Below are 11,227 nucleotides of genomic sequence, written 5' to 3' on the forward strand. Positions count from 1 at the left end.
GCTGGCCACTGAAAGCTCAGGCTCCCTCCTTCTGCCCTCTCCCTGGAGTCTCTGCAGCCCAGTGTGCAGGACTTAGCACGACAGAGGAGGGCGGAGAGCCCAAGCCCACAGCAGCCAACCTGCACCAACCCCTCCTGACAGACTCCGCTCCAACCATGCCACCTGTGGGGGAGTGGGATCTGGGCTTCACACTGAGAACCACTGCAACAGTTATTCCCTCCTGCAAGTGGCAGCCAGGGTTCAGGCAGTGCTGCAGGGGACAGGAGACTGAGACCCAGGTCTCTGACCCTGTAGTCCTGGGGTGGCGGGCCATGGGTGGGGAGTGAGGGGCACCAGCAGGGGAGCGGGCGCTGTGGGTCAGGAGTGAGAAGTAATGGCGTAGGCAGGGCATGGCAAATCAGGGCTGCTCAGAGCCACAAAGCAGTGAGGTGGGGTGGGGAGGGGTAGCCACAGCTGTATGTGCATCCTGGTGAGTGAAGGATTAGGGACCTCTGATTTTCCATAATAAAAATCCAAAATTAAAGTGCCAAAAGCCAAAATGTATGGGTACTTATAATTTGTTTTATTGAAGTGATTGAGGCACTATTAGGCTTCCAAATTGCTTTAAAATTGCATTTGTAGCTCATCTAGAAATATACCTGTAAGCAAGCTCTCTTGTCTCATGCCTCAGGGTCAGGCTTCCAGTCCACTTCTTTATATTCGCCCACCACACCGTGATGGAAAAAGGAAAGGGAAGCTGATTGTTGGTACTAAAATAATAAGGACTACAGCCTCCTCTCACAGATAGATACTCTTCACAGGGCTCCACCTCCCCTACACCCTGTCCTCGTCACCCCATATGGCGAGTCTAAGATCTTCCCCTGAGTGATTAGCCCAAGGCAGGTCCTAGCCTCCTGGCTTTGTTTCCACCTGGGCTTCACATTTTCTTCTGTCACTATTCCCAATAAACCACTGGGGCATGATCTCTCTAGTCAGCCCTAGGAAAGTCCCTTATAGTGATTTTCAAGTTAGGTCCCACAGACAGACTTACCCTGAGTCAGATGTCTTGAACCCAGCTCTAACAATAAAAGTCTCTTATGTCAGTTGTCCTCTACCAGGTAGCCAGAATCTCAACTCCAGTATTTCTTCAGTCCAATATACTTCTCCGTCAGCCTCCAGTCATCATTCCATATTAGCACAGCGGTCCCAATTTCCCCACTGACAGCTGTCTGTCTCTCTTGCTCTCTCTCTGTGTCTCCACACAGGTACACACCACTTCTGACTAGGAGATGGTGCTCTCAGCCTCCTCTCTGGGGAAGAGTGAGTCTTTGCCCTCTTACTTTTGAACTAACCTGCTCCTGTTAAGTCCAATCATCTTCAATTCCCTCCTATAAATGACTCCCCACCACCAGTGATTCATCAGTCCTCGAGCTTCTGGGACTTCTGGGTTTACTCCTGGCCCTCTGATATGGCTGCCAGGCACAGCCATGGAGCCTCCTAACCAGGGAGCAGGTTTAGCTGATTTCCTAGTCCCCTCCCTTATCTCTGGAAAGGGGCTGGTTCTCCACTTCTGTATGGTAAGACTCACCATGGGGGAGTAACGGAGTCGCAGCGTGGGTTTCTGACCCAAAAAGCAGCGACACTGGTTGTCACCGCATTCCCACATGTAACAGGGGCCATGGATTGGCTCTCTGTTACAATATCAATAAAATATTATACTCAACTGATACCTATATAAAGCAGTGTATCATTTTAATCATGGAAAAATGCCTATTTGGAGGTTTTTAAATCAGAGAATTTGCCATTTTTATCAGAGAATTTGCAATTTTAAAACAAAAGAGAAAACCAGGATCCCTGCTGATTACCCATAGAAACCCCTCCATAACAGAGGACGTATGAAGTACCTAAGGACATACAAAAAGACCTGAAATTTTAAATTCCTAACTGTGTTATTCACTGATATGTAGGAGGAAACAAGGCAAATCTGCTGTTTGACATTTTGAGTTTCTCTGTATTGAAAGTTTCTTATTTTTGGCCAAACTGCCCACACTATATCCAGCATTGTTAGTTTTCATTTGAGTTTTTGTCATCTTCCATCTATAAACATGTAGCCCCTTCTCCCCTCTTTCCTCCCAGCTCCTGTAAATCAACTTTACCTCCTATTTCAATGGAGTTGTGTCTATTTATAACAGATGAGGATCAAGTCCATGAGATTTTCAAAAGGACAAAAGGGTGGATGCCATTTTAATTAATCTTGATACTTTCAAAGTCAAATGGAGTTTTGCCATTAATTTCACTGGGCCCACAGTTTCATCCTAAAACTGATTATATGATGATAACTTTATTGGCCTAAATGTACAAATAGAGTTTAGCAGGAAGCTGTGAGCTGCTGAGAGCCTCCATATTTAAACAACAGACTAATTTAAAAATATCAGTCAGAGTTTGCAGATAACTCACAGATCAAAGATGGCTAAATTCACCAAATAGATTAGTCATGTTGGATATGTTACCCAGTTCTAGTGCATCCTACTATGTACTTGGCAGAAATAGCACTAGACCCAGGCTACTTCTAGCAAAACTCAGTGCTAGGAAAGTAACATTCCACAACTCCACTTTGCTCCGTCCGCTGTCCTCATTCTTCTCTTATAGCATAATCGATACTCCTCAGTCTCTCTCATGCTTTAGAAAGTGATTCTTAACCAGCATACTGCAGCACCCTGAGGTGCTGTGAAATCCTTTTTAGGGTGCTGTAGGAAAAATTTGCATCAATGAGAAACTTCCCTCACACCTTCATCCAATGGGAATGCGATGCAATGGGGATATTTTCCACGTCTCAAGGAGATTGGAAACTCCTCAAAGAACTTTATGGTACAACAACTCTGTAAGGCTGATTACAAATTGGACTATTTATCTATGATACTACTTCAGGCCCTATCACTTCAGTCCCTAGCACTTTACAGTCTTTAACTTTTTTGCCAACTTAGAACACCTCAGTGAGGTAGTGGAGTGGAATTATCCCCAGTTTATGGGAGGGGAGCTGATGTACAGAAAAGCTGAGTGGTTTGCCCAAGGCCACCAAGACTGGACAGGAAATTAAATCTGGTTTTTCAAGTTCTTTGCTACAGCGCAAACCACCCAATCTCTCCTTTCTCTCACTACACTTATTCAATTAACATCCTTAGTGGGACCTGATTCTCTGCTGCCTCGCACCTTATGTTGTTGTCTACACTTGTCTGGAGTGTATACAGTACTGCTGAATCACATCCAGAAGATTTTGCAGTCATTCTGCACAGATGTAAACTGGCCACACAAAGGCCAGGGCATTTGAGTATCAGGTTTTCATAGATTTCATAGCCATTAGGGCTGGAAGGGACCTCGGGAGATCATCGAGTCCAGCCCCCTGCCCAAAGGGCAGGAAGTCAGCTGGGGTCCTACAATCCCAGCAAGATAAACATCCAATTTACTCTTGAAGGTGTTCAATGTAGGTGCTTAAACCACCTCCGATGGCAGACTGTTCCAGACCTTGGGGGCTCAGACAGTAAAGAAATTCTTCCTTATTCTAGCCTGAAACGGTCTTTCAGTAGTTTATAACCGTTCGACCTCGTCATCCCTTGGGGTGCTCTGGTGAACAAACGTTACCCCAGAAACTGGTGGTCACCCCTGATAAACTTATAGGTGGCCATCAGATCGCCCCTGAGCCTGCGCTTTTCCAGGCTAAAGAGCCCCATGGCTCTCAGCTTGTCGTCAGCTGGTCTGTTTTCCTGACCTCTGATCATGCGTGTGGCTCTTCTCTGGACTCTCTCAAGCTTCTCCACATCCTTTTTGAATTGTGGAGCCCAAAACTGGACGCAGTACTCCAGCTGTGGCCTCACCAAGGCCGAGTACAAGGGGAGAATGACGTCCTGGGATTTGCTTGAGAAGTATCTATGGATGCAAGCCAATGTTTTGGTCGCTTTACTAGCGGCAGCATCGCATTGCAGGCTCATGTTCATCTTGCGGTCAATGATGACCCCCAACTCTCTTTCTTCCGTAGTGCTAGCCAGCACAGCACTGCCGAGCCTATAAGGATGCTGCAGGTTTTTCCTCCCAAGGTGGAGAACCTTCCATTTTTCAGTGTTAAACACCATCAGGTTCTCGTCCACCCATTTGCTGAGCCTGTCCAGGTCAGCCTGGATCACCCGCCTGTCTTCAGGCATGGATGCTTTGCCCCAAAGTTTGGTGTCATCAGCAAACTTGGCCAGTCCGCTTCTGACTCCAGTGTCCACATCATTAATGAAGATGTTGAACAATATGGGTCCAAGGACAGAGCCTTGGGGGACCCTACTGGTCACAGAACACCATGATGATTGACTTCCATCAATTACCACCATCTGGGTCTGACCACGGAGCCAATTTCCCAGCCAGCAGATCATGGTGGACCCAAGGCCACAACTGGCCAGTTTCACCAAGAGGTGATCATGGGATACCAGATCAAAGGCTTTTTTGAAGTCAAGATGTATGACATCAATCACTTTACTGGGCTTTAAATATAATCACTTCCCAATTTGCTATAGAGCCATTGGTCTGCTACTGTTTTAAGTAATTCTACTTCCCATCTAGCTTCTCCGAGCAGGCCTCCAGAATAGCTGGCCAAGGTCACCTGGTGCTGTCCTCTTCTAGTTTACTCATCCAAGTTTACTTGGACTTCTCTCAGTCTGCTTCAAGTCTGGTCCCATGCCACTTGTATCAAGTTCAGTCTGACTTCTCTTGCTTCTCCTTCATGGGCAGTCCTAGTTTTATCTGGGGTCACAAAGGGGAGCCCTAGTTATGAACTCCTGCCCCTACTGCAATAACCATCTTTCAGGACAGGTAAACAAAACGTAGCCCAAGAGAAGCCTACCTTATATAAAATGCTAATAGCTTACTTATATATGAAGGAGACTGCTCTGTATATAAAATTGTACTGGCTAGTTTGGGTAAAACAGGCCCTTCTTAAGCACATTTCAGGGCAGGTTTTATAAAAAAAAAAAAAAACTTTGCAAATATCTGCCTACAAAAATAAAAATACTTCCACTTAAAGATGGCAACTGCTCCAAGAAGAGATTGGTTTGTGAAAGATGGAGTACTGCACTACATCAGACAAGCTTGTTATCTAGCTTCCCCAAGAAGGAAAATGGTTAAAGCTAACCCTTGAGAAACCAAGCCTTGTGCAGCTGATTTTTCTTTGCCTGTATATTTGAAGGTCACTTTTGAAGCGAAGGGGCTGGACTCGGTGCTGGGAGAGAACACTAATGAAGAAGAGGAGCAGCAGCTGATGGCTGGGATGTCTGCCATTGTCTTTGATGTTCAGTTACGGCCAGTTGTTTTCTTCCAAGGATATACAGACCTCATGGCCAAGGTTCTCTTAAGCAGTGGAGAGCCCACAAATGTGATCAAAGGCAATGTTCTGCTAATGGATCATCAACAGGTAACAACTATATGACAGAAGGACCTTCTCTCATCCAAGCTACCAGTTAGAGCTCTGGTGATGCTACCCAGGGATCACTAGAGCTCCTTTTAATCCACAGGGTATACTCTAGCATAGCAAATCTTCCTGAAGGGCGCTGTTTGCAACCCATTTGCTCATGCCCAGTACTCATTACAATGCCCAACCTAACCTAAGGGCAGTATTAATGAAAGATATTTTAAAACTGGTTTATTAATTAGCATGTGGAAACTGCAGGGTCACTGTATCCTGGCCAGCAGGATTTGGCAGTGCAGTGCAGCTAGTATCCCTTCTGGCTAATTGCTCTTTAACTTCTTTTGTTGATGTTGTTTTGCATAAAGCAGGGTGTGTCTACACAAGATGCTGCATTGCCATAGCAATGAGCTACAACAACATAGCTCATCTCTATGGCAACATAGCATCAGCGAGCATGAACTGTGATGCCGACGCTACTGTGCAGTAGCAACAAGCTACTGTGCAATAGTTCATTTCTATTACACAGTAGGGTTAGAAATGACCTGTGTGCCTATGGGACCATGCAGTAATGGTGGTTTACTGCGCAGTCATATAGTACTTGCTAAAGTACTATATGACAGCTGCACAGTCGGACACACATGTAGAGGCACCCACAATTAAGGTCAAGAAAAGTGCAGGCACACTCTAAACAAATACTCTTTTCTTCTGTTCTTCAGGCAATTCCCCTTCAGTCTGGGCTGCAAGCAGTAGTTGAACTTCAAGGGGGACTTGGGATAGATATTTCAGCCAACATTGATGTGAATATATGGGAGCAGGAATCAAAAACTGAAATCAGAACAAGGTAAGTGAATGAAAACTTAGTTCCCTTCCCCGAATATGCTTTGTTCAGGGGCAGAACCTTTGCTTTCTCCTGTTGCAGGGGTGGACTGGCCATTGATTTCCAAGCAGAATTAGATGGCCCATTCTTTCAAGCTAGCTTAAGAAGCCAGACTGAGGTGGAAACTGCACTCAATTTTGCTACTGCTTTAAGATTTTCTGGGAGTCCTATGCTCATGTGTCTGCAGCTCAATGAGGAACAGCTTCCTTACAGGTAAGATGTGGATTTCTAGGCCAGGACTGCAGAGGGGGGACACTGCCATACACTGCAGCCTCTTCTACTTGCTGACCCAACACAGGGTTTAGTGCAAATCTTTGTCAAGTGGGGATTCTGCAGAATTCATTGCCATTTGCCTAATCCTAGAACTCAGTCCAACAGAGTGCAGTACTTCCAGGGTTTCTTGACCATCATCTCTGATACCCAGGGTTACAAAAATCCAACTAGGGAGAAGAGAGGAAGATATTCTGAAAAACAGTTCTCAAGGAGCCAATTATTTATTGCCTTGGTTTTTGTAACAATTACTAATGGATCCAATCTCCAGAACTTGATTTAAAGCAAGAAGGTTCATCTCAGTCCCTCCATCCAGGGAAGTCAGTAAAGGTTAGTGGAATGCCAGAGAGAAGACCAGACTAAGGAGTGTTAAGGCAAACCCTGTGCACAGAAGTTGCTGGGTTATCTGTTACAGTATTGTGGTGCTAAACCTCTTTTATAGTATAATTGCCAGCCCTAATGCCAATATTGATTTCCACACAGCACAGCTGTTTTTTGATCTGCTTGCTGAGGCATCTTTCATGGATGCCTCTGGACATAAATAAATCTCAAGCAGTTTTTTTTGCTGTTGCATGACATCAGAGGCAGGCACCCTGGCATTGTTCCTAGGACTGACTTTGGCTCAGAAGGACTCAGTGGGCACGTCCAGACAAGCACACACATACATTTTACCAGGTACAGGTAGCACTGGTACATATTTGTGCCACTGCTACTTGTTCTTGGGGAACATCTGTGCATGTGTGCTCTGGTGCATAGCAAGTTGCCCCGGGTGGGGTAGGGAAGGCTGGGGTCAGCCCCTGGGCTGGTCCCAGCAGTCTAACCTGGGATCCTGGGGGCCTCCCAGGTATCCAACAGTGGTGATCCATCAGCAGGAAGCCTGGTTGGCAGCTGGAGTGGCCAGCTAGTCTCCGTTTTGGGACAGCACACACTGCAACCACGTGAACCACTCTGCTTTTTTCTAGTGTGGGGTTTTTTGACACCGGGTCACCTGGTGTAAAAAAAACAAAACAAAAAAACCCAACCCACGCTGCAAATAAGCAGCATGGGGAATACCTGCAATGCCACACTGTCTGCAGCACTGTATACCACATATGCACACGTGTCTGGATGCACCCACTGTGGCTATCTGAGAGCATGCATCTAGCAAATTACCTTGCTCCCAAAGGAAAGCCTTGGGCCTTGTAACTATTCCCAAGACACTTCAGGGACAGAAAGAAAACTTCATCCACAAAGTAGGCACCAAAAACCAAGCCAGAGAGAGGGTGGAACGCTTCCTTGTCACGGTTGGACTAGCTGATCTCCAAAGGTCTCTTCTAGCCCTAATTTTCTATAGTTCTGTGATTCAAAGAGTGAAACACTTCAGAAATTAGTAATTTCCCCACCAATCAGATCTTGCTATATAGCCAAGAAGTCCAGTCTGCCACAGTCTCTTGTCCAGTATTCAGTGTAGGCAGGTACCAGAAATCAGCTTATTCTTCAAAACTTTTCCCTGGTGAAATCTCCTCACTTGAATTGATTCCTGGGAACAGGAATATAACTGTAGACAGCTATGGCTCATCCTGCTCAGGAAGTGTTTAGACACCAGCCACTTTATAGCTGAAACAATCAATGAAATTACCCTCCAAGGGTTGTGAGAGGAAAGGGAAAAAAAAAGTCCTCGCTAATACATGTTAAAGATTAAATATGTAAGTTATTCCATTTTTATATAACATGAATATTGAACTGATTTCAAGTAGCAACAGAATTAGAGAACACTGACAAGCATCGAATCTATAAAGACTGCTTGATGCAGTGGTAGTAAGAATAGGGCCATAGTGTGAGTCACTATGAGAAGGCCTTTCTCTCTCATTTGATAACTCAGATATATCTGAATATCAAATGCACTGTTAGTTCTCACATTAGCTGCTCTAAAAATCAAGCTCTTTAAGATATCCCAGGATGGGCATATATAAAAGGGAGTCGTCCCAAAACACTCACTCTTGAAAATATTGGCTCTATTGCAAAAATTATAAAAGTCCCACAAAATTGTTTCTCCAAAAACATCAAATCATCTCAAAGGAATTATGTGTATGTATGATAAGACTATACAGTGAGAGAAAAAAGAGAGGAAAGTATGATTATTTATAGAAACTACATCATTTGAATTTCACTTTCCCATTGGGAAAAAAAAATAGGATACGATAAGCAACTGCAGGTGCTCTGGAGCCCTAGTCAGCCCTGTTCTCCTCTCCCTACCCTTGGGAATGGCATGGCTCTAAAGAAGAATGCATTTCCTGAGCACTTAGATCAGCTCAAAGGCAAACACTTATGGATGCCTATACAAGTGCTCCAGAGTAGGGAGCCGTTTTAATTAGTGGCTCTCAGGAGCCTCTATAATTAAAACACTGGAGCATCTCATGTGTTCAATATGGTGGTCAAATGAGCTTTAGTTAAACGTCCCTGCCACCATTTTGAAATGCAAGACACTGAATACATGAGATGCTGCAGCATGCTAGAGCGTTATTATTAAAACGCTCCAGCAGACTCAATTAATCAACTGAATTGAGTCTGGTCCAACATGTTCTAATCATAACATATTGGAGCATGTGTATAGGCAGTCCAGGTGAAGAAGACACCCCAGCATTTTTACAGATCAGACATTTTAAGGAAGGAATACCCATGCTGATCTGAGTAGACATGCTAGCCTAACCTTGTATCGTTCTAAACTCTTAGCTATATTTTTGCTGTTTTCTTCCACAGAGAAATTTTTACCATCTCTGAAACCTCAGTGAACCAAAGCGTTACTGTCCGCAAGGGGCGTCGAGGCATGCTTGCTGGGCGTGATTTTGCCTTGCATACAGGCAACTCTGAGATGTGCAAGATCCTGTTGGCAGAGGAAAAGAAGCAGTAGAAGAATCAGTGTGTACTGGGTCTGGATTTAGCATTTTTTTCTGTTCTTTGGTCCCAAATTCCATTAGCTAGACCCTTGCCTGAAGTGGGTGCACCAGACCCTTTTGTAACTCCCACAAGTGCCCACTTTTTAAAACAAAACATTTTAAACATTTTTAAAGAAACAAACTGTCCCTGTTCCAAGAAAAGAATACAGAAATCAGGGCACTTGAACAGGAGTTCATCTCCATTCCCTCTCAACTGAATGTCTTCTTCCTGATCCTCAAGTGAACGCACAATATCTCAGAAATCCAGAAGGGGAAAAGGAAGGTGGAAGAAATTGATCTGTTATATAATTAGGGTAAAATTTATTTCTGGTGCAGTTGCTGACTTCAGTGGGAGATGGAAGGATTTCATCTATGCAGTTTTCCACATTAGCAAAACTAATTGAACAAATGTTGGGAAGGTAATGTGAAAGTAAATACATTTATGTGTAAGTAGGTCTTAAATAAGAGTTTTCATGATGGCAAAGTCCCCCTTTAAGAGACTAGATCTCCAGTAAAGATATTGTTTCTCATTTCATGAAACTGTGGTCAAACATCCAAATTCTTGCATCTAGACTTCAGAAAAAATGTTGAAAACCTGCTTTACAATGAGGAATTTAAGGCATTCAGTCTGTATACTTTATGAAAAACTAGGTGACTTGACCATTGTCTGCAACTGCCTACACAGGGAGAAGACTTACAGTATTAGAAAGGTAAGAGATCTGTGGGCACAGACACATGAACAAATTATTAGAAAATAAGCTAAGTAAGTGTACAATGTGTCAGCTATTTCATGTCAACTGCCCTTACTCCTCAATAACTGATTTAGCTTACCCCTCAATAACTGTGGGGAAAAATAACTCATGTAGACTAGCACCACAGGGAGCGTGTTACCTAGGTAGTTAGCCCTGAACCTATTTTGCTCAAGTGCCCATACCTTCTGATTTATCAGCTGAGTTGAAGTTAGCAAAGTGAAAATTGTAAAAAAGATGCAATTATTAATAGGCAAAAAGATTGCCAAAGTATTTGGGTAATTTGTTTTTCCATATGTGTGTGTGTAATGCTTTAATTTAGCCCAGGTTATTGGGATTAATATAGGTTATTACACAATGAAAATCCATCCAGGTTTGATGAAGATAGTGGTCCTTTTCTGGATTTAAATATTCTGAATGAATAAAATGGAGATGTTGCCTAAGAGAAATATAACAAAGCTTACATACTTTTCTTTGTCCCACTATTTTTGTCCTAATTTTTCTTTTAAAAAATGTTCTTTGTGAAAATTAAGAACACTGTAAAAATTGTGAATTTTGGTTCTTGCTATAATGTTTATTTAAAAAAACCCTTTTTTTGTTTTCCTGCCTTTTCAGATTTGGCCATATCCATATGCACCATTTGGTTTGTTTACTGAATAAATGTAATATATTTTTACTTTTTTTTTTCTATTTGACTTTGTAAATTTTTTTCGAGACTTGCCAGCAGGAAGGGAACCCAGGCTGAAAGCAGATATTTTACATAATACAGTCTCTACAGAACCCCCTGAGAAAAGCATAATTAAAGCCTGCTGTATTCAACACTGTTCAGGTTCTACAAGGAGTTTGCTTTGCTCCAGGGAGATCCAGGGGGCTGGAGCTAACATCCCACAAAGTTGCAGAACTCTGGAGGGGTTCCACTCTGTTTAGCTTGGCCTCTTTAGAGCTAAGCCCTGGGAGATGAGGGTTGCCACAGACCTAAAGACCCCGGTTTATCTCA

General features: G+C 43.6%; 1 protein-coding gene across 1 annotated transcript in view; it reads left to right on the forward strand.

Annotated features, from left to right (window-relative positions):
* The window catches only part of LOC109312557 (microsomal triglyceride transfer protein large subunit-like), a 45,519-nt gene extending 34,608 nt beyond the window's left edge, over positions 1–10,911 (forward strand). The window contains exons 14-18 of the mRNA XM_019538646.1: positions 671–746; positions 5,154–5,425; positions 6,136–6,260; positions 6,339–6,509; positions 9,306–10,911. Of these exons, the coding sequence (XP_019394191.1) occupies positions 671–746; positions 5,154–5,425; positions 6,136–6,260; positions 6,339–6,509; positions 9,306–9,456 (795 nt within the window). The 3' untranslated portion in view covers positions 9,457–10,911. The remainder of the gene's footprint in view (positions 1–670; positions 747–5,153; positions 5,426–6,135; positions 6,261–6,338; positions 6,510–9,305) is intronic.
* The last annotated feature ends 316 nt before the right edge of the window (positions 10,912–11,227 follow it).

Source organism: Crocodylus porosus, unplaced genomic scaffold, assembly GCF_001723895.1.
Source record: "Crocodylus porosus isolate Cpor-Errol unplaced genomic scaffold, CroPor_comp1, whole genome shotgun sequence".
In the NCBI taxonomy this organism is placed as follows: Eukaryota; Metazoa; Chordata; order Crocodylia; family Crocodylidae; genus Crocodylus; species Crocodylus porosus.